This window comes from Artemia franciscana, chromosome 14 (genome assembly GCF_032884065.1).
Source record: "Artemia franciscana chromosome 14, ASM3288406v1, whole genome shotgun sequence".
In the NCBI taxonomy this organism is placed as follows: domain Eukaryota; kingdom Metazoa; phylum Arthropoda; class Branchiopoda; order Anostraca; family Artemiidae; genus Artemia; species Artemia franciscana.
The window spans coordinates 24141058-24168638 of NC_088876.1; the positions used below are offsets into that span (position 1 = coordinate 24141058).

Below are 27581 nucleotides of genomic sequence, written 5' to 3' on the forward strand. Positions count from 1 at the left end.
CTTGTTCTGTCAATATGCCTTGAATTAAATGCATAATTTATTTTTTCTATCGACAGGATGTCCACATCAATCAGGTATATTATGTGCAGGCATTTTAGTACAAACGAAGGGAATTCTTTGTCTTTGTATCCAGTGATTTAGGCTAAAAATGGATTGGTTTTCGTGTTACTTCATGGAGGAAGTTTTGTGTTAATTCATATCTGGCTCAGACCCCCTCCCCCCCCCCAAAAAAAAAATCTTGTCATTATTTTTAAATAGTCTAGCTTTCGTGCAATTTTGCTGTAATTTTTTTCTACTTTAGTAGTTTTTCTCATTTTTGCTCTATATCTTTCAGATGTTTTAAATAGTTTGACTCCAGAAGCAAGTGTTCAAGGGACTCCTGACTCAAGCCTCCATGCTCATGCATCTTCCCCACAGTCTGTTACTACAGTTGTTTCAAGAAGGTAAGGACTCTTTTCTACTGCTTCTTCTTGTCATTTGTGTTTTTCCAGGGGACGGAACAAATACAGTTATTGAAGTTTTTCTTGCCGTCCAATTTTTTGCTGCAAATAGGATTTTTGAAAAATACTTTTTGTCATTATTTGCAAAAATATTTGGCGTTATTTAATGTTAACTATGGACGAGAAAGATGAAACTTAGAATGAGAAAAAAAGAATGTTTGGCAAATTTTAATGGTAGAATATTTCTAGCTCATTTATATTAGGTGATGACTCTCTGTCATCACAGATATGTCAAAAGTGACAAGATACTAAGGCCAGAAAAAAAAATATAAACTGCTATCTGTGTTGTCTGTTTAGATGGGACCCTTGTAGATAATCTTTAAGATAAAATCAATAATAGGCATGGCTTCGATGCCTATTAGGTCGTCCATAGATATCATACAATTTTCCTGTTATTTTTTTCTGTTGTAGCAGTTTCTTTCACTTTTAACCTAAATATTTCAGATGGGTTATTCAATAGTCGTTATACATGAGCTATAAACGTTCTACCATTAAAATTCGCCAGGTATTCTTTTTTCCCCCTTCAAGTTTCATCTTTTGTCGTCCAAGGCTGATACTCAATAATCAAATATTCTTTGTGTTATGAAAATAGAAAACTATTTTTTATTCTTCTTATTTGTAAGGAATCTTATTTTTCTGATTCAAAATTTGCCGAATTTGGCGCTGAAATCAAATCGTCGCACAAAATTTCAAATAGCTTTTATGCAACAAAACTAACATAAAACTTCAGTTCGTGCGAAGTTGCATTGGAAAACTTCAATGTGGTATTTAGAAACACTTCCTCTAAAAACATATACTGCAATCGTTACAACTTGTAATTTGGCCCGTGCCGAACACCGTTACCCTGTTTTTGTTAGTGAATAAATTAACTGAAGTTTATTAGCAAAAAATATTTGTGACATTTGCAAAAAAAGAAATATTAGTCAAAGAACTAGCTCAAGTTTGTCGGTTGACGAAATGTTTTGTACCCAAAACATGTTTTGGATCGCGGAACAGCCTCTGCTAGTATACTCTTGGTGTAAGAATGTAGGTGCCCGTTTTTCTGTAATCCCGATCCAAACCATAGTCATACCTACCCATAGAAAGCCAAGTTTTAATGAGTTATATGTTTTTTCCTCGATTTCAACTTCATACTTGCCCAAATTTAAGATTTTAGCATCTTTTCCAAATATCGCCAGTAGCAATATGTATCTGTCTTCAGATACAAGAAACTACTTTTTTGACTTCCATGTTTTTTAATTTAAAAAAAAAATAAATATGCATCACATCCTAATTCTGGAGTTCAAAGGTGTTCAACCCGGCATATTAGGAAAGGGACACATAATTGGTGGCGAAGCCATACGTAACTTTGATTTTACCTTGAAAAGTCCCATCTAAACAGACAACGCAGATGGAGTTAATGTATTTTTTTAGATTATGAATTTTAAAATCTTTCCTATATGTTCCAAGTCTGTTAGCTCTTCTTGATAGTGGCCTCATTGGGCCCTATTAAATAAAATAAAGAATATATTAGAGTTGATTTTTCTTTTAACTATTTACAATGACCGAGGCTTTTATTTTACGAAGAGCGTCATTAATAAACTAATAATGGGAAACCGGCAATGCAAAAAGAGTTTAGTTATTCAGTTAATAACATGGATTAAATATCCAAAGTCTCTGCTTTGTCTTTCTGCTTGGCTCTTTTCAACTCAAAATTTGGCTATTTTGGCTCAAAATAACGCTGGTTTCTTTTTTCTTTTCTTTTTTGTGTATAGCCACTGTGGCCTTAGAACTTATTTAGCGGGGATCAATAGTGTGCTACTAAGAATGCAGTAATTTAGATCGAGGTTTTGAGGTTTTTCAGCGCTCGAGGTTTTGAGGTTTTTCCACTAAAAAGTATTTAGTGGAGTTAAATACTCAGTTACTTAGAATTCAGTTTTTTTTTATTGAGGCTTTGAGGTTTGTAGATTCTTGTTAATTGTTCGGTCTTAGAATGTATTCAGCAGAGTTCGATGTTCAGTTACTTAGGATTCCGTATTTAAAAAGCTTAAGCATTGAGTACGTGGAATCAAATAATCAAAAGAAGAATTATAGTAGAATATGGAACATAATAAATAATATAGTATAAACAAATAGAATATAGCTTAAATTTAAAATATAGCATTATAGAATTTGGTAAAATAACGTAAACATACGTAAAGTAACTTAGTAAAATAACGTAATGCATGGTAATAACTAAGTAGAATTAAAAAGTAAAACCAGTTTAGGGGCTTTTGCATTCTTAAAAAAGCTGCTGAGCTAGGTTAATTAAATTCTCAGGAATGGATCTTCTGCCTAAAGTAGTGAAAGTTTTGGAATGCCCGCCTCCAACGCATCACTCTCTCCTGGGGTTTAACTTGCATGAAAATTAACAGAAATTGACCTATAGTATTAAAACCTTAACTGTATCTTCAGGCAAAATACGGAATTGGCATGCGTTTTCAAACTCATACATCCAACCCATCTCCAAATGTAAGGTCCACAAAGCGGTGTGTCGCTGTAAGGCATTTACGTTATAAATAAGACTAGTATTTTTAAAGAATTTGACTGTAAAGAAATCAAATACTGGTAGACTATAACACAAACTGATTTAGGTTACTGCGTCCTGTAGTGGCGTAGTGGAATTCATCACAGCTTTGTAATACGGGACCTGGAGTCCGATCTTTGCTGCAGCAACTCACCGTGGGGTACGCAATTTGAGTCTGGTGATAAAACTATGCGAAAGTGCCTCCATAAGAATCCAAAACAATTAGAAGATAAATAGTTTTTAAAGTTTTTGGGAGTATGTAAGCCTGCTTGGGTTTTTTTTGTGAATATATTGGAGAAGTTCTGAATTTTATTAAGTGGATATCTGTAGAAATAAGTTGGGGGGGGGGGATTGGCTGAAGTTGAGAAACCTGTGGAGTGTATATATTAACCTCGAAAAGTGGTTGGTCACCCTAGAGCCGTAAATTTTGTATATGTAATTAGAAAAATAATGATTATTTGATACAGGTATAGTAAAGTATCCCTTGTGATGGCAGCTTGTTAATTGCAGTTTCTTATTTTTGTAGAAAGAAGGCAAATTTGGTCACATCCGTTGTTCAGACAACAGACGTGCCTCCAAAAGAGGTCGTTACTTATGCTAAGCAAACCCAAACGACGCAAGCTGGACCTGCACGTGATGGTACGTTGCTTATAATATAAATTAGGCTCATTTTTTCTTTTCTTTTTTGAAGCAAAACCTGACGTAAATTCCATGCAAAACAAGGCTTCTGAAAAGTTTTCTAAGTCTTCTAAGATTTGATGTTTCTAAAACATTTTCTTAGCACTATAAAATTGTTTTTAAACTTCTGTAAGGCCATTTTTAAAACTTTTTATTCAAGGTTTATGTTTTAGTACGTTATCAAGCGAGTTCTTTATCCTCCCGTTGAAATAATTAAATAGGTTGTGTATAAATGTTGATATTGAATGTTGAAAATAGGACATTCAAATCGAGTTAACTTAAATGTCGTAGACTTAAACAAACTTTTCCTAAAGAATATGTAAACAACTATACAGAGACAGTTTCCGGTTGAAGCCCGCTGCTTTAAATTGTAAAATAGACTTTTTTAGAACAACCTACCTATTTTAACAAAACGTAAATAAACATATCGTCAAAAAATATAGAATAAATAATAAGAACTAAATTCAAATAAATGAACGTATTACTCATAATTGCAACAATTTGGAAGTGATTAGTTAAATCCAACCTTAATTTCTTGGTCACAGTTTTTTAGTATTCAAACACAGGAATAGGATACCACCGTGTCTCCTTTATGCACACACAATATAATGTAAATTTATAGACAAGGGTACACACTAAAGACAGTCAAAAAATATATGATAGTAAATGTCCGCATACTAAAGGAATCTTCGCTTGACAATCCAATGATATTGCTAAAACTTGGTTCTGCATGGCAATTTGATTGTGAAATCAAGTCTTATTTTAATTGCAAAATTAGCTATCTCCCTTCTGAAAGAAATTATCCTATATATATATATATATATATATATATATATATATATATATATATATATATATATATATATATATATATATATATATATATAGCAGTGCTTTCCTGCTCCGTTCTGCAGGCTCTGCTTCCTCAGGCTCAGCTGCTTCTCTTGAAAAATTGTATGAGAGAGACGACAAACCGTTGCTGTCATAGTGACGATGAAACATTGCTTTCATAGCAGCTATAAAACGTCGCCGTCATAGTGACGATTAAGTTAAAATGCATAATTGAGGAAAGGGAAACTTAATTGTCAATCTGAACCGTTCAATTTTGGCACTCATGTAGTTATTCCCATCTCATTTTTTTTATTCTTGCTAGAAACTAAACCTTCTTTTAGAACAGTGAAAAGATAAAGTACATTAATGAATTTTGCTTATCATGTCTATATTGATCACACGATTTACCATGTCCTCATGCGTACAAGACGGGTTTGTCATTGATGTCGCTATTTTGTTCAAATGTAGGTGTCACGGGTGTGTAAGTGGCTGTGTCCCCCCCCCCCCATTTCAAAAACACTAATTTAATTGATACAAACTGTATAGTTGCTAAAAAAAAATAATAATAACTGAAGGTGTTATTTTTGTTCGATATTTGTTATGGCAATGGATAAGAAATTCAAAACTGAAGCTTAAGTATACCACTCACTTTTTTGGATAGACAAGTATGTTTTTGCAACAATTATTTACTGTGTGCAGACAATTATTTTTGTGTTTTAATGCAATTGCGTTTCGTTTGTTTTCAATAAATTTATTTGTATTTTCGCTCCGTCTTTTTCCTTCACTGTATAATGGGTTTTCAATTTAGAAGAAAAAATCCAAAAATACCAGAATACAGGTCAATATTTTTATTAATTCAGCTTGATTGGCTTGATAATATTGCTGTCATCTTCAGGTTCAATTTCAAGTCTCTTGCCAGAAAATATAATCACTAAATAAATAAAACTAAGATCATGGAAAAACACTAATAATGAGCCGAAGCTGGAACTAATATTGTGATATCGCTTGAATTTTGGTAGAGGCATTGATGGCCGCTATCCTAGTAGATCTTAAAAAGGTTGGGCCTGTAGGAGGGGGTTGAGTTTCTTGCGAGTTTTCAGTCTATGGGTAATGGGTTCCCAAATTTCGCTAATGCGGAACTCACCATTGTATTTATTGATGACTGGTTTGTATTAAGCAATTTCCAGAGCTTCTCTGATTTCCTGCTTTTAGAATAGTGGAACAATAGCAATAAGTTGGGCCTGGTTCTACTGGTTCCACAGAAATATTTACTTACTTATCCATTAAAGTGCGTAAGTAAAAAAAAATCAAGTAATTAAATTGCTGTCGGAATAGATAGATTTTTTTTTTTCAACAATTCACCCTAAAATAAATAAATCGAATAAACGTCACCAATAGTAGAAGGTCAAACAATTTCTGTGCAATTTTTTCTTTATTATTTAATTAAACCGAACAAAGAAAAAAAACACAACTAAACCATGATCTTTACAAGGAACCTTTAGAAAATAAGTGACTAAAATGGGCCTAAATTCCATTGGAAAAATACAGCTAACACAAAATAATTAGAAAAAAATTGACAGCAGCGTAATTATAGAGCTTGCCTTATGGAGATAGTGACTAGGTCGTAAAATTTGAACAACTACGGCTTTAAATTATCTAGTCGTGTTCATATTATCCCCTCCCCCACAATTAATTGCAAATAATTGTCTGTAAACAGGATATCGAATTATAGGTAGATGGGAATAGTATTTACAGTGTCTTACTTGTGTAATTTTTTTTGACGCATGTTGAGTGACCCTTTCTAACTCAAATGATTACCTTTTCATGGCAAGTCTTTGACGACTGGTGGCGTCCTCGGAAAGGTACATGACCTTATTATTAAGAATGCGTGGCTTATCTCCACATCACTGGGGGAGGAATGCACGGGGAGCATGTTTCAATTGTATTTATTAATTATTTTTCGTGTGAAAGTTCGTAATATCATTCATTTAATATTTTGGTACTTTTATAGCGGATACTCTCTCCAAATGGAAATATGTTAATGAAAAAAATTACTTCGTAATATGCTAGAAAGTTGTACTCAATAGATTTTCTTGGTTCTTTCACTTTCATTCTCTTTTTTCCAATCTTTGGCAATTTTCAATCTTGGCAATAGTAATTGTCATCTATGTTTTCATGCTGTGTTAACTAGCATGATAATCTGCATTTAGATATATATGTTTTCCTGGCAACGCGGTTTGTTTCAAAGGAAATTATTGGAATTCCTAACACGTTACCTACACAACTAAAAAATAGACGGCGATTATTACCAGAATTTTTAAGACAGGTAGTTGAGAGAGAGAGAGTTTTATTCTAAAAACGACTTTCACAGCGCGTGCCGCCGAATTAGTGCTTTACGTCAGGTATTACAATCAGATAAAACTTGTCAAATAAAAAAGGGGAAAAACACAGACACACAGTGTCAGACAGATACATGTCAGATTAAAAAACGGTCATCAACTAAAAAACTGAGTCAATACCCAAACCTTGTTAGAATAATAGCGTCTTTCCTTTCCTGCAGAACTCTATTCTAAAAATGTCTATTCAGATCTCCTTCCAGTTTACTGTGGTGTACCCCAGGGTACCGTCCTTGGGCCGCTCCTGTTCCTGATTATGATAAATGGACTTGCTACTGAACACCCTGACCGCTGAAAGTTTGTCGTCAACATGTGCTTACTGGAAAAATACCGGAAAAATTTGAAGAGCTCAGCCATGGAAATCACGGAAGATAACGTTACTAACATCACAAAGCAAGCTAGTTTGGCACTTTTGATCTCAGCTTGTTTGATCTCAGCTTCAGCAATCCAGATTTCGAGTTAGCTGTAGCAACACGCCACAGGATCGATGCAGGGACCATAGTAGTTAAGAAGTGTCGTTAATCCAACATACATTCAAGAAACAAAAACGGCTAATAAAAAAAAAATCAGAAAAAAGGCGGAGAAAAAGTAAATGAAGATAGAAGTGCCTGGAAAACAAGAAACAAAAAAAAAAATTAAAAATTCAATAAAACGGTGGAGAAAAAGTAAATGAAAATAGAAGTGCCTAGAAAACAAGAAACAAAAAAAAATATAAAAAAGATCAGAAAAAATGCGGAGAAAAAGTAAATGAAGATAGAAGTGCCTTTAAAATAATATATATATATATATATATATATATATATATATATATATATATATATATATATATATATATATATATATATATATATATATATATATATATACTATATATATGTATGTATATATATAATTCAGAAAAAAGGCGGAAAATAAGTAAATGTGAATAGAAGTGCCTGGAAAACATGTTGACTATAATTTTCCCGCATATTATAAAAGTAATAATTATTTGTTAACAGGCATCCTTCTGGAGAGAATACCGACTAAAAAGTACCCAGTTTTTCTGTTTTTTTGTGTTCTTGCTTAAATGGTTGGAAATGGTAGAATATTTGTTTTATTTTTTATTTGTTTTGCTTAATATTATTTTTTGATGAAAATCTCATTGAATGTATTATTGCTTGAAATTGACCAACATTACTGTGACGTTTTCTGCTGAAGAGAGCAGGCTTCTATGCGTCATTAAGGAAGATCATCGAGCCTGAGGCTTATAATCTTCCAAAAAACAAGAAGTTTTGTGGCTTTAGGACTTTCCTGAAAACATTGATCAAAACGAAAGCAAAGCAAATGCTTTGGCTGACCAATGACCGTCCTCCTCGAAATAGAAGCAAAATTAAAACGAAAAATTCATTGAAAAATCTAAATCACGATCAAGAACCTCTTTGATAAAAAATAGTGTTTTTAAATTTGTAAAAAAAAACTAAAAACATCTTTTTCTATACAGGAGCCTCTTTAGCGTGATTCGAATTTTTTGATGTTTTCTTAATTTGAATTTGTTCTTCTATTTCATAGTGAACGGCTGTTGGTCATACGGTGGAAACATTTGTTCAAGTTTTATTTCAATAACTATCTTCGGGGAAAGCTCTAGATACCTTCTAGATTTTCGCATGATGGAATCTTTAACATCTTTTTTTTCCATAACTTTGTGAGGGATTAAAATTCAGTCTTATGCTCATTGCTTTTGTTTTCTTACTCCAAAGAAAAATGAATGCCATCAGCTCAAAAACCCTTTTACTATCCTACGGCATATATGATTGTATGGGACGGAAATTCGTTATTGGTATCAATTCGGCTTCACGAATGTTTTTGAGCCTAATTTATTTAGAAATTTTGGAGCCTGAAGTTTATGCTTTTGGAGTGTATTACAAAATACACCATCCATAATTTGTTTTTCTTTGTTTAGATTATAATTTTATTATTTATTTTGTGTGAATGTAAATGATTTTTTATTCATTTTAATTCGAGGGCTATCCAAACATTAACCTATTTTGGAATTAAAAACATAACTATCCTAAAAGATTTTTTTTTTTTGTTCTTGAAGTTTAAAAGGTACATTGTCAAGCTGTTGCTTACCATATCCTCTAGACAAATTTCCAATGGATCTGATAATAGTTTTTGCCTTCAAATACAGCTTAATGATCTGGCAACGCTGGTCCATCTTAGCGATTCAGGATTGATAGCTTTTTGTTGCCCGAGACTGATATATAGAACCGTGGGAGTCATGTTTCAATATACGCTGAGAGAGAGAGAGGGAAAGGTGGGTTTATTAATATAAATAACAAAACAAAACAAGCCAATGGCCCGAAGCAAAGGGTTACATTGGCCCGAATTGGTACAAATCCAAATTAACGATTAATACTCAAATACTTGAAATCTGAAACCAACCAAGGATTATTAGGTGTGACTGTGCATGTATTGTAGGGTGTTGGAACAAAACCATGGAACTCAAATTCCATTAAACTTGATCTTAATTGCTTAAACCAAGCCAAAAAAAAGTTTTGCCTAGTCTTACCTGTCATACTTACAGCCGAAATAGTGTCTTCTGGGCTTATGACTAGTCATAGAGTGGATTCGGGTCTGTTAACTGGAGCAAGCTATAATTAAGTGACAGTATGCTCACAGTATTTTACCCAGAGTCATTTATAGCTAGATGCATCTACTGCTTCCCCTGGAATTTGATACTACCTCATTCGGATTTTTAAATCTCTAAGCTCAATGCTCTGTTAGTTATTTACCGATGGGCACGTATGTACGCACACAGTTGTCACGATGGGCACAGTTGTCATATTGGAAAGACGGTTGAAATCTGCGATCATGAGGCAATAATGCTTATGATGGGGCACCTAGGGATAAAATGTTGGTTTGAGATTAAAAAAGGTCAAATATCAATCATTAGTAAACTTGAATCACTTTCAGTAACAAAAAATCATCCAAACCAGTATTTACAAATCAAACTTTACAATTAAAAAAAAAAAATAAAAAAAAATCCAGTAAAGGCAAAAAATCATGGCCATCCAGACAAGAAAAAGATGGGACTCAACGAAATAGCAGATATTAGCAACGGCATCTATTTGTCATAAAAAAAAATCGATAATCAGTTTTTGGTGGGATAGCCCGTGAATGTGCGGAGTTTGAAAACTGGCGTGCAAATTGCATTCATGTGCGTAAAAGCACTAAAAGTCCAAGTACTTAGATGGTTCCTGGTTTGAGTTTTTATGCTGGCTGATTTGGGTAAAGTATCTAGACTTGAACCAGAGTTTGGTAATCCACAGAGGTGAAGTTTAACCGCAGAAAAAACTGAGGCTGCTAAGGAAAGGGAGGGGTATCTTTGAAAATAGAAACAAACATTTCGAAAGTCGTAAGGCGACCTACTTTTATATTCTGGGAGAGCTTTTTCTTTTGTCAAAAAAGTATATTTCGTTAGTCTGCTATTTGGTGCTCGCTCTTCGTGGGTTTTTGCAATTGAACCTCACTTTTTCCAAGCATTAAAGCATTTAATCCTGCCACAATAACTATCGCAAAACGGAAAAGGATTTGTTAGATGTTTTCCAGAAACATTGGTTACGGAACGCTTTGGGTACGCAATTGACTGACTGCATCTCAAAAAGTAAGCTGTACAGAAAATTTGGTTCAGTCTCGCTTTCTAGGGCTATCATGAGAGAAAGGGTGAGATAACTAGGACATGATCTGCGGATGAAGTATGACAGATTGGCAAAGACTGTCCTTGGCGGCCACCTGTTTAGGGCCAAACGAAAAGCAGGTCGTCCCTGAATGGGGTAGAAGAACCATAAGGAAAGATTTAAAGGAAATGGAAACGTCTTGGGATGGTGTAAAGAAGGAGGCTTTAAATAGGTTGGGACAGAGGATTAGCATTCGTTGCTGTTTTGGTCTCAGGCGCCTTGGTGCTGCAGCGAGTTGTTAGTAGTAGTAATATAACTATCAACTGAGCCATTCTAGATAATGCCTATGTTCAGCTAAACCAGTAATTTCAGGGTTGAATCTACAAATGGCTGCTTTGCAATTTGGAGTGTTTTACTATTTGCGATGAAAAACTATTCATTCATCCAAGCTTCTTTGTTTCAATTATACTATGTTGCGGAAGATATTATAGCTAATTGATACAAATGGTACATTGGGTCCTGACTCTGCTAATCCTGGTGGTTTCCGTTGATGAAGTGTAATAAAAAGGATTAGCATGTTTTCAACTTTTCCTACAGCATTTTCTACTCTATGAAAAGCTTCGTGTTCTCAATGTAGTTTCTCGCCGAGAATTTAACACAATTCCAACCATCAATTTAACACAATTTCAGCCATATCAATTCTTAATAAATACGGAAAATACTGCAGATAAAATTGAGGTAAGAGAAGCTGTCACGATTCATTAAATCTATTCATTTTTTACGCTTACAGTTAGTCTGTTATTTACAGCAAATTCCTGTCAAAATGACAGTTTTTGTCCTACAAGCATCCGGAGAATGCGCAGGAGGATTTCAAGGTGTTTGCTCTATACTGGGCTTTAAGGCAGCGTTTCTGCTGACAGCAAGGAAAACCATCGAAGAAGCAAGGGCATCATCAAAGTAACAATAAGAATCGTTTTAGTGTATCAGGTAGCTCAAAATCCACTAATAAAAATGGATTATTATGACCATGACGTAGAAAGTCGTCCGTGAATAGTTATAAAATGTTTTGTATTTGCACCACCAACCCCTCTCCCATACCCGAGTTATCAAATTTCTTCTAAGCAAATTTAAATTTCCCTGCGTAGCTGGATCAGTACCAATAGTTTTAGATGTATATGATGAATGTCTTACGTGTAAATGAGATATGATATCTTTGGAATATTCGATGTTTCAAAGAATTGATCTTTGAAGTTAATCTTCCAACGGAGTCAAATTTAAAGGTTCAAAAAACAATGTATCTTGAAGTAAAAACAAAACCTCTGGATATCTTTACGATTGGTATCTGCTTTAGGTTAGTATATCCTTAGTATTTGGGTATTAGGCCCTTGAAGCATTTAAGCTTCAGTGTATAAACCAAATTAGGAAGGGTTTTGATTAGTTGTTCATCCATGAATTTTGTTTCTATAAAAAAAAAAATTAATGGTCTTAAGTCCCATTCTTTTTGCCTCGTCTCCTCTTAATTTTTACATTCATATTGACTTGTTTTTTTTTTCTCGCGTATTTCTATGACGACCTTCTATTTTTTGACATTCTTCTATTTCTACGCTATTTCTTCCTTTTTACGTATCTCTATGACTTTCTATTTTCTTCAAGTATTTATGGCCTTTGCTTAAAGGGCATAATAAATATTTATGCCCTTGAACAGGAGCAAATTATGCATCGATTAAATGTTTATTCCATGAATTTGTTTTATGTAAATCCAATTCTATGATCTGAAACCATATGTTGTGTACTGTGTTTCTTTTCAAACTCAAAGCTGTATTAATTTGTCGTTCTTATTCTAGCTCATGGATTTGATTATTACGGTGAGCACTACATATTCTCTTGCTTGCTTTATTCCGGGCGCTTTTTTTAACAGTGGGGTTTGAATGCTAGCTTGATTAACTACAAGGGTCAATCATACATAAAAAGAGAGATATATAATTTCCCAAAGTATTTTCAAGACTATGATGGGTAGTATAAAAAAAAATGAACGGCTTATCCTAGTTTCAAAAATACATTTCAGGGTTTCGGGAAAGCTAAAAAGTCCCTAGATATGATGATAATACTGATTGGAAGAGGCGTTTGAATGGGCTTCAATCCGTGCATATCGTTGTAATAAGAAATCATTTCTGAGTGTTTTAGCCCCCCCCCCCCCGCAAAGCTTCTTTTCTTTAAAAAAATTTATAAAGATTTGTGGGTACTAAGACTATGGATACCCATTAATATTCACGTAGTGTCAGTTCATCATTAAAGTTAAAAGCTTTAAAGGTATAAAAATTGTTAAAGCTCTCTTTTTATGTATATATGCTAATCTAAGAATTATTGTCTGCTGTGTTCTCTTAAAATGTGTGTATGGACCATTGGGATAGTAAATATATAGAGCCAAATAAAACGGTGATTTATGGGACTTGGTTTGACCTTATCTGACTAGTTTATGTTCCCTGTCAAAATTTTGATATGTTATCATCTTCTAGTTCTACCGTTTCCTGCTTTGTTAGCGCAACCTAGTACAGACTGAACCACTGTCCATGGTAATCGAAAGTTTAAAATGAGTTTTAAAAAAAACGATCGATTGAGAAAAATTTGTCGTTTAATTGTAGTTCAGGAATAGTAACGACATTGGTTTATCTTAATAGTAAAATGCTATTGCGAAAACAAATTTATGGGAGTTTCGAAAAGAAGGTAGAAACCCCTCGAGAATGGTGTCGGATTAAAATGATGAGTATGTGATCAGAATCGCCATGGTCGAAAACTCTAACCCGGAGGTCTTAACCCCCCCCCCCTGTCTTAAAAACCAGACAAAATCATACTTCAGCTTGCATAGTATAGATATTTCTCTATCCTTTTTCTTTTTTTCTCCGCTGCTAGTGGGGCACTGGAACATTTTAGTAAGTTGTTTAAGGGCCCGTTTGAAAACTAATGCTCATATTTTAATAAATTCCTCTATAATTTCAGAAGAAAACTGCATTTTTTTGTCTATTTCGTGTTAATAATTTTTCAATCTAAGACAACACTCTTGCAATCATTGGGTAGCGGAGATTAAGCTTTATCTTTGTTTGGTTTTATCTTTTTAAGCAAGTTTAGTTTATTCTGTAAGAAAAGTCTGAGGGATACTATAAATCTGCCTCAGTAAAATGGATAGTCTTAAAAGTAATGAATTCGTTGATTCAAGTGCCGGTCCTACCTGCAGCTGTTGTTGCAAAATCACAGGCCCCAGAGGGTCCATAAACCTAAAACGTCGGCAATGGATGCAAATCAGTTTTGTAAACATATTTATATTTGTATTTAATATGAATACTATAAGCATAATTATGATATAAAAGTTACTCTATAAAATGTAAATTACTAATTTCGGAAGCCTTTGTTGTCAGAAAATAAGAAATTGACTAATTTCAGAAGGCCTTGTTGTCAGAAAATAAGAAATTGACTAATTTCAGAAGCCTTTGTTGTCAGTAAATAAGAAATTGACTAATTTCAGAAGCCTTTGTTGTTGTTAGAAAATAAGAAATTGGCTCCCAAAGCTTTCTAATGAAAATAAGCAAGGTTTGGCTCTGTATTACAATTTACTATATCTATGGTGTGAATGAGTAATACATTAACCCTTTTATATTTTAATAATTAAGTAGCACAGTTCCTCAGACGTGTTAAAATGTCGAAAGCAGGGTCGCTGATTTGGGAGAGGGGGCAATTTAACCCACCTAAAACTTGACAAATTGCTTTGTTCATGTTTTGTTGGAAACAAAAGCTAAAAAAAATATCAAGATTTCTCCCCAAGGTTTTTAAAATGGATTTTTTGGAGTCTTCATAAAAAAAACGAAAACATCCTTGCCCCCTCCCTTACATTGCCGCCCCTGGTCAAAAACAAAATTAAGAAAACTTGTCAAATGAGGAAGAAGATAAATGTATTACTCTTATTCTAATTTTTATTTATTGCTCGAAAAAATAACCCTAGCCAAGTTTTTTTATGATTGTCTATTATTTAGTTAAAAATTGGTGGACACAGCAACTTTTGCTTCTTAGGGTAATTGAAAGCATCTTTCTGAATTGGCGTAAAAATTTTCCATTTTAACCATTTACAACTTTTTGTTTCAATAATAGTTACTGTTTTAAAAATAGGCCTGGACCAGTTATTTTCATAATCGTCTGTTATAGCAACCTTTGGTTAGTTAAAGTATTTAATAGCATCTTTCTTGATTGTCATATGGTAAATCTTCATTATTTCAATAAATTAAAAAGGGATTTTCATGCTCTAGTTCAGCATTGCCATATAGATTAACTTCTATTAGCCATGCCTCTACTATCCCCGAAGTTCTCGGAATTTGCCCGAAAAAAGGGTTTCTCCGAAAAGTGGTTTCTTAAAAGTGACTTTTCCGAAACATCCCTGAAAATAAACGTTCTTAAATAGGGTAACGCTAATGCAAAATACAAATCGTTAATTTTCACGGAGTTGTCGGAAAGTACAACTTTTAAATGGGGGGATTTGGTTAAATCCTGAAAAATTTCGGGGCTGTCAAAGCACTCGTTTAGTCCTTATTCTATTTCCCTTTATTTCTGAACTGAAGTTCAGTAAACCTTCATGATTTTACAGTGTTAATCCTCACCTTATTTTCCTCACCTTCACCGCTATAATAAATCAAAAAAAAAATTCATGTAAACTTAAGTCAATTTTAAAATAATTCTAATAAAATTGTTATTTAATTATAATAACTAATATAGTAAATTTATATTATTGAAGACAATATTTAGGTGTAAACCAAAAAAACAGGCTTTCCTTGTAATGAAAAAGATTTTTTTTTTCTTCCATTTCTTCCAGAAAAGGAAGGTGCTGAGTATCAGAAGCACTAACTATACATACTTGTCGTAATAATTGGCAGCAAGGTATATAAATTAGGTTTTCCATAACGCATAAATGTCATTTGAATAAACTTCCTTCTTAGGTATTTTCCATAAACACAAAACAAATTAAACACAAACGAAGCAACAAAATCGTACAAACAAAGACTCCAATCTCGGATGTAGCAATGATTATTGTGAGGTTGCGAACACATCTTCCGCCATAATCTCTGCTTAATTTGCATCACCATAACAAATGAACATAACACAATCATCATCTAAATACCAACCTAAAGAAATATCAATCAAATCTTCCTCCCGTTTTTCGGAGTCCCTGTGCTTCAGAACCATATTTGAGCACTGTCATCACTGTATTTTCCAATATTTTAATCTTGATTCGCAGACTTATCTTCCTATTCTTGCAAACTTTTTTCAACTCTGAAAAAAAAACTAAAAAACCCTGAACCTTGACTATTCTACTTTTAACATATTCGCTGCTCCCACCGTCTATTTCATCTACTAGGCTTAAAAAATCAGCATAATCAAAGTCCAGAAAAGTTTTTCTTCCCCATTTAATTCCGTGTTCTCCCATTGCCATTCCTATGCTCCTTAAGACAAAGTTCATTAAAATGATCCATATAAGAGGGATAGAACACAACACTGCCTAACTTCTGATCTCATACGAATTAACTACTAACCTCATTTCCTGCCTTATCCGTAGCAGATTTATTCTCGAACATAGCACTAATGAATTTGATGTATATGTCTGGTATACCATACAAGGATAAGATCTTTGCTAAAACTCTACTATTTCCTATGGCCGATGTGTATATTCTATGTTGTGTAACATAACGCCTTTTGGATTCACCTCAAAATAACTATTAAAACCTTTCTCGGCATTGAACAAATCACTTTTTATTATTATTGATTGAGAAACCCGTCATAAAATAAGCACTAGAAAAAAAATAAGGAAGAAAAAAAAATTCATATCAATTAATTATAATATTAATTATATTTATTATACTATCTTAATTATAACTGCAATTCAATTACTCAATTAAATGAACAACAAACAATGATATTATATATATATATATATATATATATATATATATATATATATATATATGTATATGAAACTATTATAGAATATTATGGTGTAAAATATTATATTGTTAAAAATATAATAATGCAATAATATTATAAAATATTGTGTTCTTCATTATAAAATACCGCCACACAGATGATGGTGAAAAATGGTGTTATTAAAAGGCATTTTTTTCATATATATCATATATAGTAAAAGGCAGTTTGACAAAATATATCATATATTATAGCTAGGGTGAGCAAGGTGGGTGGCTGTCCCTGGGCGTAGCCTCTAAGGGGCACCAAACTTTTTTTTTTGTCAATACAATGGTCTACTTATATTGTGGTAGCGATGGTTGAGGGGGGCAAAATTCACACTGGCCCCGGACGCTGAAAACTCTAGCTACGCCTCTGGATCAATTTATCTAATATTGAGTATTTAAACCAGATTTCGATTTTGTCTTATTTTTGCAGACCTAACTTTAGGGCTTTATGTGTAATATTCCTCTTTTTTTATAGATATTTTATTATTCCGATTACAAACTAAATTTTTTTTCTCCTTTCTTAAGATGCATACAATCTGAATCCGGGCTTAGAATGGGATGACGAGTTCCCAGGTAGGTTTGCTTTCTGGCACGTCGCCTTTTTTCTCTTCCTGTCCTTTGCTCCATCCGTCCTTAGGACGTTTTCACATTCAGAAGCGGCTCTGAGACTTTTATTTTGAGTAGACCTGCTTAATAAGTTAAGTAATGACGACTTGATAAGCTAGAAATCGAAAATACTTTTTCCGAAAATTGGTCAAAATGCGAACTTGTTAAAAAAAAATTCGACATAAGCTCAGGAGGTAGGAGAAGCAGTTTCTTGGGTTGCTATCTTTTACAAGACGCCGGGGAGGGGAATTGCGAACCCTGTTCCTTCGAGAATATCAATAATTTTACTATTTTCTTTATGATTTCGTTTAATATACACATAATTCAAGAAATTTGTGGTGTTGTTGCTCCTCCAAAATTCTACGTCTTGAACAAATCTTTAGGTATTGTCTGGGTTGCGCCATAGATGGCATTTAAAATTATATAAAAACTTGTTCGGATGGATATATTACTTCCATCTATATTATTTTCCCCATCCGATGATCCTTATACACCTTTATATATGAATGATGTTGAGAAACTCAGCCTGAATGTAGGAAATACATAGTGTCATCTATGTTTTCCTTCCACTAGAAACTGCTCACGCCTCATTTCGGTCTCCCAGTTTCCAATAGACCCAGGTATATTTGCTAGAGCCGCCTCTGTCACCATACTATTTGAATTGTCGCAAGCTTGAGCCAACGATAATAATCCATTTCATTTAATAGACTTCAAAATAGCTTTGCATGAGATAATTTGCTGATGTAGAATTGAGTTTTAATATTTGAATTCAGAAAGATGCAATCCCCTCACGGTTGAACCTTCTATACGTTTGTGCTTTCTCTGATTTCTTTTTTATATCGCTTTCTCACTACGCATGCTACTATTGCACCTGAAACATTGTTTTTCCTATACTTTATTACATTTAACCTTATTCCCTATCAAGGTTTGCCTAATTGTTGACTTTTGAATGTCAAATTTTACTTCAATTAACAACGCTGGCTCACTTAGGGTTAACTCTAGGTGTGATGAATTGGACAATTTTTTTTGGCGATAATTTATGAAATTATGGGGTGACAAAGACCCCCTTAGGTTTTAGCCTGGGTTTGTGACAGTGGTAATATTTCTGATATAATTTTTTTAAAGATATTGAGCGGCAAAAACAAAGCCAAAACGCCTGGGTGAAAAAAAAATTACTAAAACATAAAACTTATTGCGAAAGCCAGATGTATAGGCTCTTCGTACCGGGGTTAGGAATCGTCAGAACAGCAAGAGCAACTGATCTAAAAATTTCAGCAAATCATGGGGAGAACCGTGGAATTTCTTGTATTTGTGGTGGAGAGAGGTGGAGGGGAGGGGTTTGTAAAATTTCTGTTTAAAGACATGCATTGAGGAAATAGACCTTCACACGCCTTTTGAGAAGTCAACTAACTTAGGATTTATTCTTCTCAATGCAGGTAACCTATTTTTACTTAATAAAGGAGAATAGCTTTAAAATTCAAGCTTTTCTGTTTAGCAAAGATTAAGCCAACATACCAATTTTCTTGGAAGTAACTCCTACAATGTAAAGAACGAAGTATAGAAGTTTTGCCAATTATTCCTATATAGTTGGGACATTTTTATTTTATTTGCGATATAAAATAATTTAGTCAAAATAAGGGGTCACATTAAACAATTATATATTGTAAAGCGCTAATATAATCTGTTATGAATTCCTTTTGCAAGTAAATAGATTCTTTAGTGTTTCTGTGTTGATGTGTCTAACGTGGATGTTTTTATTGTTTTTTTAAAGTGTTATTATGAATATGAGCTGCTTATATTAATAAAATAGTTCTTACTTTCGACGATCACGACGAAGATAGCTCTCTCCCTCCCATAGATGGCGGCCTTGGAAGCCGAGCGAACATGCTGCCACCTGGAATTCTTCCATCGGGTATGCCCCAAGTTAAAGAAGTTAAGCCTGCTGTAACAGATGTGGAGAAAGCCAAGCAGGAGCCTCTAAGACAGAGTGAGTCCAGCTAATTATGCTTCTTTGTGTTTTTCTTTTGCTCACCAATTAATATTTTCATAAGAAACAAAATTTTCAAGTTCTCTTTGTAGTCAAATGAGACCTTAGCGCACTTCATGTTTTAGTAAGGGTCTTTCAAACTCAAACCACCAGTCCTCGTTTATCTCTATCTTATTTATTTGTCTCTCTTTCTCTCTCCTTCTCTTTTTTCCTTTTTTTATTTTTTGTTCGCCGACTAATGTCTTCATCAGGAGCAAAATTTGCAAGCTCTCTTTGTCGTGTTCTAATGACCTTGAAGAACACGACCTTGTCGTGTTCTAATTTTGGTAAAGACTATTACCTATTCAAACTACCTTTTCCCCTATCTTTCTCTTTCTTTATCGTGCTATATATTTTCTTTCCTTCGCTCCCTCCTCCATCCTTCCTTTTCTTTTTTCTTTATAGAATTATTATTATTGAAAAATTATTAGTATCAAATTATGCAGACCGTTTTTGTATGAATTAAATAAAAAAAAAAATTGTAATTGAAAGTAAGGAGCGACATTAAAACTTAAAACGAACAGAAATTACTCCGTATAGAAAAGGGGCTGTTCCCTCTTCAGCGCCTCACTCTTTACGCTAAAGTTTGACTCTTTCTCTCTGCTCTACTTTTTAAAACAGTAAAAAAATTTACTTAGTAACACATGTGTTCACTTAAGTTTACGTATAGAAGATTTTGGATTTTGGAAATTTTAAAAGTAGTTGATATTTAGATAAAAATAATATCGGAATGTTCTTCCGGGTAGGTATGGGGCATTGTAATTATTTTCATAATGAATAATCAGTTTCAGTGTTTTGTTAAGATATGTTTTGTAGTATTTTTTTTTCTTTGCTTTTTTGCTTGTAATCATGCCCCAATAGGGCTTTCGTGTGAATAAATCTATCTATGTATCATAGTGACTTAGGACTTACTCTTGGGACAAAACTTTCTGGAATACCAAAACTAGGTGTTGGAACAGCCCACTTTTACCGTACTGTGTGTACTTGGGTTTTCCTCTGAAGACGAATATGAGTAGATAACATAGAAGGTATAATAATAATGTAAAATATAACTGTTTCTGCTGTGTGAAAATCTGTTTTAATTAGGAATGGGTCACGAAGCGAATATTGGGGAAAAGTGAGTATGCTATTCAGTACTGGTAATACTATTTGTCAGAGATGAAGTAGAACATGTAAGTTTATCAACATCTCTCCGCAAAAGCTGCTGATTGTTCTATATTGACTATGATAAATTTTCGAATCTTGATTTTTTTAATTTTTCCACAACTTTCTGAAAATTATGCTTTGTCTATTTAGGCTAACCAAACCGAAAACTATACCTGAACGAAGTCTATATCAATCTGTTCATATTTTGTACCAAAAACGACGAAGTTTAGCTTCTTTTGACTCAGGGAAATCAGACCATCCCCATTAACCCGTATTAGTTTTTATGGGGCACAGTTGGGACCGCAATATTTACATCAATCTTTAAAGAATGGTGGCTGCGACGTGAAGGACATAGAAGTTGATATGGTACCATAGTTTTACTCAACATATAATTTGTACATGGTAGTAGTATGCAAATATTTGCCTTTGTTAGTTCAACCTCTCTTACTACAAGCCCATTAAGTTTCAACTTCATACGTAAACACTCCCTTTTGATAACCTGTATAAAGATGGTTTGTTGTGATTCAGTTCAACTTCCCCCCGCAGTATTCCTCAATTTTCACCTCAATATCCTAGGCATAGCTGTTATAGTAGTCACGGTAGTAGTAATTGTAATAGTAGTACTAGTTGTAGTATTACCATTGTAGCGCTAGTACTAGTAGCAGTGGTTCTATCATACTGTCTTTTGGTCAGTTGAACACCCCCTCATGAAGGCCCGGAAGTTTCAACTTAATACTTATAGCCGGTGCTATGACATTATCAATATGTCCTTTTGATAACCTGTTTATTCGTAATTATAATTTAGTTCAAGTTTCCCCTCAACACACCCTGAAAATTTTCATTTTAATAGTCTTACCCTTACAACTAGCTGCAATAGAAGTAGTATTTGTAGTAAAAGTAACAGTGATTCTAGTATTAGTAGTAGCGTGTACATATTGCCTTTTGGTCAATTGATCTTCCTCCCCTTTAAGCACTCTAAGAAAGTTTCAACTTAATACACAAATCAATCTTAAGATACGTTCTTTTGACAGTCTGCATGCATATACCTTGTTTTGATTTAGCTCAATTTACCCTCAATATACTCTCGAATATTCACCTTTACGTGTATAGCTTTAATAGTACTAGTATCATAGTAGTAGTGGTAGTTATAGGAGTAGTAGCAGTAGTAGCATTTACATGTTACCTTTTGGTGAGTTGAAGGTTCCCCTCATGATGCCCGGGAAGTTTCATCTTGATACGGTTGGCCGTTCCTAAAATATTAGTGATACGCCTTTGGCTCTTTCTACGACAACTCCTTCTATACGAAGTGCCCTGGTAAGAAAAAAAAAATACATTGTGCCCAATTCGATCTTTACTTAGGCAGTGACATTGCGGTGCCTATGATATAGAACTTCTGGTTTTTTACGGTATATTATAGCTGTGTAAGTTTCCACTGGATCAGTTCAAAAATCATATTTAATTATAAACTGTCCTTGGTACTTTATTCCCACACAAGTTCTGTCGGGTAACTAAATGAAAGGTTTTGATTATGTGTTTGCAGTTACGTTTATATTTTAAATTACATGGATGTACGTTTTTTATAGTTAAAGAATTGAGCGAAGAAGAGAAACAAATGCTGGTTTTATCTGAGGAATTTCAGAGGTTCTTTGACAACAGCACTCGTGTGGTTGAGCGGGCTTTATCAGAGAATGTTGATATATTTACCGACTATGCAGGTGGATCTGAATCTGAAGATGGACTGTAAGTGTGAATATTGCTTATCTTTAGCATTAAAGTTTGTGCTTGCAGACGAAATGAACACTTCTCAGTTTTAATGATGTAACACATGTTTGATATTATATATGATATAATATATATAATAGTACTGTAAAAATAGTACTGTAATATTGCAGTACTGTAATATTAATATTACAGTACATAATAGTACTGTAAATATAATATTCTTCTGCGAGTAATCTGCACTGTTATGCTGTGATGCATATATTTTAGCAATTTTCAGGTGTGATGAACTATGCCAATCTAGTGAGGTTATGTAAATCGTGTGTCAAGAATTATTTTGAACGTAAGCGTTATTTCTTTTTTCCTTGTGCTTTTATTTTCTCCAATATTGAAAAAGGGTCCGAACGGATGATCGTGTCTTAATGAAATTTGGTATTTAGAAGGATCTCGTGCTTCATAGCTTTTATTTTAAATCCCGACCCGATCCGGTGACATTGGGGGGAGTTGAAGGGGGAAGCCGGAAATCTTGGAAAACGTTAAGAGTGGAGATATCGGGATGAAACCTGGTGGGAAGAACAAGCACAAGTCCTAGATATGTTATTGACATATACGGAACGGATCCGCTCTCTTTGGGGGAATTGGGAGGGGGCTTATTTTGGTTAATTCGGAAAATTAGAAAAAATGAGGTTTTTTTAACTTACGACAAGGTGTTCAGATCTTAATCTGAGCAAATCATGTCTCAGAGCTTTTTTTTAAATCCCGACCGGGTCCGATGGCATTTGGAGGAGTAGGAGGGGGAACCGGAAATATTGGAAAACGCTTAGAGTGGAGCGATCGGGATGAAACTTGGTGGGAAGAATAAGCACAAGTCCTAGATACGTGATTGACATAACTGGAGCGGATCCGCTCTCTTTGAGGGAGCTGGGGGGGGGGCATAATTCGGAAAAATGAGGTATTTTCAACTTACGAACGGGTAATTGGATCTTGATTAAATTTGATGAAATTTGATATTTACAAAGACCTTGTGTCTCAGAGCTCTCATTTCATATCCTGACCAGATCCGGTGACGTTGGAGAGGGTTGGAGGAGGAAACCTAAAATCTTGCGAAAACGCTTACGTTGCGAAAGCGAAAACGCTTAGGGTGGAGAGATCGGGGTGGTAGGCTTGCTTGGTGGGAAGAATAATAACAAATCCTAGGTACGTGATTGACATAACCAGACCGGATTCGCTCTCTTTGAGGGAGTTGGGGGGTGGGGATTAATTCGGAAAAAATAAAACAAATGAAGTATTTTTAACTTATGGGTGATCGGATCCTAATGAAATTTGATATTGAGAAGAAAATCGTGTCTCAGAGCTCTTATATCAATCCCGACCGTGTCTGGTGATACTGGGGGGAGTTGGAGGGGGAAATGGGAAATTTAGGAAAACGCTTAGAGTGGAGAAATCAGGATGAAACTTGGTGGGAAGAATAAGCACAAGTCCTAGATACGTGATTGACATAACTGGACTGGATCCGCTCTCTTTGGGGGATTTGGGGGGGGGGTGTTAATTCAGAAAAATTAGAACAATTGATTTTTTTTTTTACTTACGAACGGGTGACTGGATCTTTATGAAATTTGATGTTTAGAAGAAACTCATGTCTCAGAACTCTTATTTTAAATTCTGACCAGATCTGGTGACATTGGAGGGAGTTGGAGGGGAAAACCAGAAATTTTGGAAAACGCTTAGAGTGGAGAGGTCGGGATGAAACTTGGTCGGAAGAATAAGCACATGTTGTAGATACGTGATTGATGTAACCGGACTGGATCCGCCCCTCTTTGGGGGAGTTGAGGCGGGGGGGTTCTAGTGGTTTGACGAGTTTGGTGCTTCTGGACGTGCTAGGACGATGAAAATTGGTAGGCGTGTCAGGGATCTGCACAAATTGACTTCATAACAGTCGTTTTACCCGATACGACCATCTGGGGGGCTGAAGGGAGAGAAAAAATTAGGTATTTTTAACTTACGAATGGGTGATCGGATCTTAATGAATTTTGATATTTAGAAGGACCTCGTGTTTCAGAGCTCTATTTTAAATCCCGGCCGGCATTAAGCCTCTGATTTTCCTTCTAAACGAATCTATTGAGTCTTAGAACTTTCCTAGAGCTCATGCCATACGAGTTCTTTGCTCTTCCGACCTCGTCACAAGTGCCATATGAGCTTTAGGCTCTTGTTTTTTACTCCTCTCATAATCTCATAATCATAAACCTCTTTTTCTCCTTTATAAACCTTTTATACTCTCTCCTCCTATTTCTCATAATATTTATCAAACTCTTCCTTCCTTTTAAACTCTTTTACTAATATAATCAAACTGCTCAGTATATTTCTCCTTGCTCGACTCTCGTTGTAAAAAAAAACTCCTCAGACCTCTCTCTCCCACTTGCAACCTTCTTCCCTACTGAATATGCTACTTGACTCAACAGACCTAAAGAACCTTCAACTTCTCCATCTTCCGCTAATATGATGCTTCTCTCCAAACTTTTTTGCTCATTTTCTTCCATTATTTTCTCCTGAAATGGGTTTTGACTCATCTTCTTCCCTATTTTCTCCTGCCCTACTCTTACCCATTAACCTACTTCCTTTTTCTTTTTGTCTCCACCTTTTTTCCCTAAATTCAATTCTATCTTGGCTCTAATCGGCATATGATCAGACCCCGCCAGCGCCCGAATCTCAAAATCAACACATGAAGGCCAAAGAGATAAATCCACCATAATAAAATCAACCACACTTGAGACCTCCCAATATAACAAGTAAATTCTCCCTTACCCTAATCCATTCCTATTCTCCCTTCAAAATTACCAACTCATCATTATTACAAAATTCTAAAAACTTCCTTCCCCAATTATTATTTCTGCGGAGGTGATCCCTATTCGCCCTCTGCTGAAGAACCATATCAAAATCATCCCAGTTTCTTCCCACTGGTACATCCGTGCAGTCATGAACAGACCAGAGCATCTCCCGTGTCGATCCAATATTAGCGTTGAAATCTCCTAGAAAACAATAACAACCGGCAGGATACAGTTTTGAAAAGACACATTTTTTCCTCTCAAGAATTGTCCAAGTATCCTCTTCCGAAAGTGAACTGGACTCTGGTGGAATATATACAGCACAAAAAATAATATTTGCTTTTGAAAAACAAACTCAAGCCACAAGATCTTGAAGAGAATCCCCTGAAGCGGTAGCTTTTGCTTTTCCTTTTCTTTTTTGCAGAAATTAGATTTGAAGCTGTATAAAAAGCAAAATAAGGGCAAGGGGGTCTTCTCTTCGATTTTAGGTTGAAATGAGTATTTCCAAGCTTGTTACAAATTGTTGCATATATATATATATATATATATATATATATATATATATATATATATATATATATATATATATATATATAATAATAATAATAATAATATTGACTTAAAAATTTATAGTCAATTGTCATAGAGCCAGAACAAGTGTGTTAAGCACCAAGAGGAATAGCTTTAATTTTTGAACTTTTTTTAAAAGTGTCTTTAGGTTCTATTGTTTAAATTTATTAGAAATATAAGTCTAAGCTTTGCAAATTGCGGTGAAGGTGAAGATCTCTGCCGTTCAATTTCGGAAATGGGTCATTTCTATCAATCAAGAATTATAGTTTTGTTGTTTAGAAAGACTTTGTGTGTGAGAATTTCTGTGGAAATTGGTTTTGAGAAAAGTCATTCAAAGCACTTAATAAGATATCGCTTATGTTGATGAATCATCATTAAAAGAAGAATGAGTACCATTGTTAAGAATATATACAAATGTGTTTAACTCCTAAACTTTAAAATAAACTATGCAATAGATATGGCGCCCTCAAACTGTCTTTGCTATAGTTTTGAACCAAACAGACTGGGAAAACCCTTGGGAACATAACTTTTCAAAGATTATTATTCATTGCTCCCTTGCATATGTGTTGGGGATATACAAGCCTGGATTTTAAATTTGAGGTCCAATTAGATATATATGATAACACTGCTAGTCATAAGTACACTGCTCAACAAATAATAAATAGATCTAATTTAGTAGTGTTCACATATGTTTCTAACCAGACTTCAGAGTGGGAAAGGAATGGGAATCTTTTCTTTTAAACTCTTTTCTTTTCAGAGACGATAAATCTGGCTATAAGCTATCTTTGAATAGATATTTTTGTGACGAAAAATGGTCGAAGAATCGCTGTGTTACTTGCCTTGGTACGTAATTTTAGTTCAGTTAAACCAGTATTGCAATCTCTTTTAATCAACGTTTAACTTTATTGACAGTTTGTGTTGGTTGCTTATTTTTTTTGGCATATTCACTGGTTTCTTTTTTTTTCGCAAGACTGAAAACACTCTTTTCCTAAGACGTGGAATGATTCAGTTTTCAAATCTACAGAAAAATGTAAGCCAAATGTACGGAAAACTGCAAAGAAAGTTGTTTGAGGTTAAGCTTAGGAGTAAGACTTAGTGGTGGGGCAGAGTTATTCTTTACAAAAATGCTGTGGTTCGGATCTACTCATTGTGTTTATAATAAATGAGTTGCTTAAATTATTATCATAGGTCTTGATAACGTAATTCAAGACCTATCCCAGGGAAAGAGAAGAGTAATTTTTTCAAGTTTACCCAGAGATAAGACTATGTCAATTTGATAAGATAGGACAATTTGCTATGAATATGTTTATGAAATCTTAAATTATTCTGTAATATAGGTATCATGACTAAGCCCCTCTCCTCCTCTAAGGGCTGGATATATGTACGCAATTCAAATGCCACCTTTAGTCGCTTTTGCATGAAAAAAAACGGAATTTTATCCACATGTTTTTATTAAGAAAAGGAATTTGAGGATACTTAAGTAGTTAGGCCAACACTTGAATATGTTCAGTTTTTAGCCTACAATCTTTATGGAATGTGCAAACTCTGGGGCTAGATTCCAACCTCCCCCTTCTCAAGCAGGTAGGAGCTGCCACAGCTGAAATGAGCAACTAGACAACATTTGTTAGTTTTAGATGGAGAATATGCTTTCTTTTATAATCCTAAAAGCTTATCTTTGTCTGTGAGTTAAGCTTCTATAAAGTAAGGGATCTTTTTTTTTTAGTTTTTCTTCTTTTTGTTCTTTCGCTGATGATGTTGATTGAATACATCCTCATATTCTGATAAAATTCTTCGGGGTTTAGGAGACTCCCTCCCCCATATTATCCCTGGATAATTCCGGATGTTCATTAGGAGGGAAATTGAAAGTTATACTCACATGTTTAAGTCAGAAGCAATGCTATAGTGTTGCCACAAAAGAGCCATAGAGGTTCAGAGTATTAATATTTTTTATTCATTTTTTCGCAGAGGCACTTGGTATGGAAGGAGTGGTGGCATAAAACTTTGGAGGGGCTCGTTCGATTGCAAATTAAAAGTTCTAGTGCCTCTTTCGAGAGTTCAAAGTGATTGGAGGGTAACAAGCC

The 27581-nt window shown here is 34.4% G+C and overlaps 1 protein-coding gene across 8 annotated transcripts in view; it reads left to right on the plus strand.

Moving 5' to 3' along the window:
- The window catches only part of LOC136035485 (cytoplasmic dynein 1 intermediate chain-like), a 73303-nt gene that overhangs the window by 22260 nt on the left and 23462 nt on the right, over positions 1-27581 (plus strand). For 3 of the 8 annotated variants that reach the window (XM_065717304.1, XM_065717306.1, XM_065717305.1), the window contains exons 4-11: positions 335-443; positions 3572-3684; positions 6387-6416; positions 12451-12471; positions 17137-17184; positions 19028-19204; positions 21973-22129; positions 26258-26343. In XM_065717304.1, the coding sequence (XP_065573376.1) occupies positions 335-443; positions 3572-3684; positions 6387-6416; positions 12451-12471; positions 17137-17184; positions 19028-19204; positions 21973-22129; positions 26258-26343 (741 nt within the window). The remainder of the gene's footprint in view (positions 1-334; positions 444-3571; positions 3685-6386; positions 6417-12450; positions 12472-17136; positions 17185-19027; positions 19205-21972; positions 22130-26257; positions 26344-27581) is intronic. The other 5 variants (XM_065717307.1, XM_065717310.1, XM_065717308.1 and 2 more) reach the window with 5 other exon arrangements.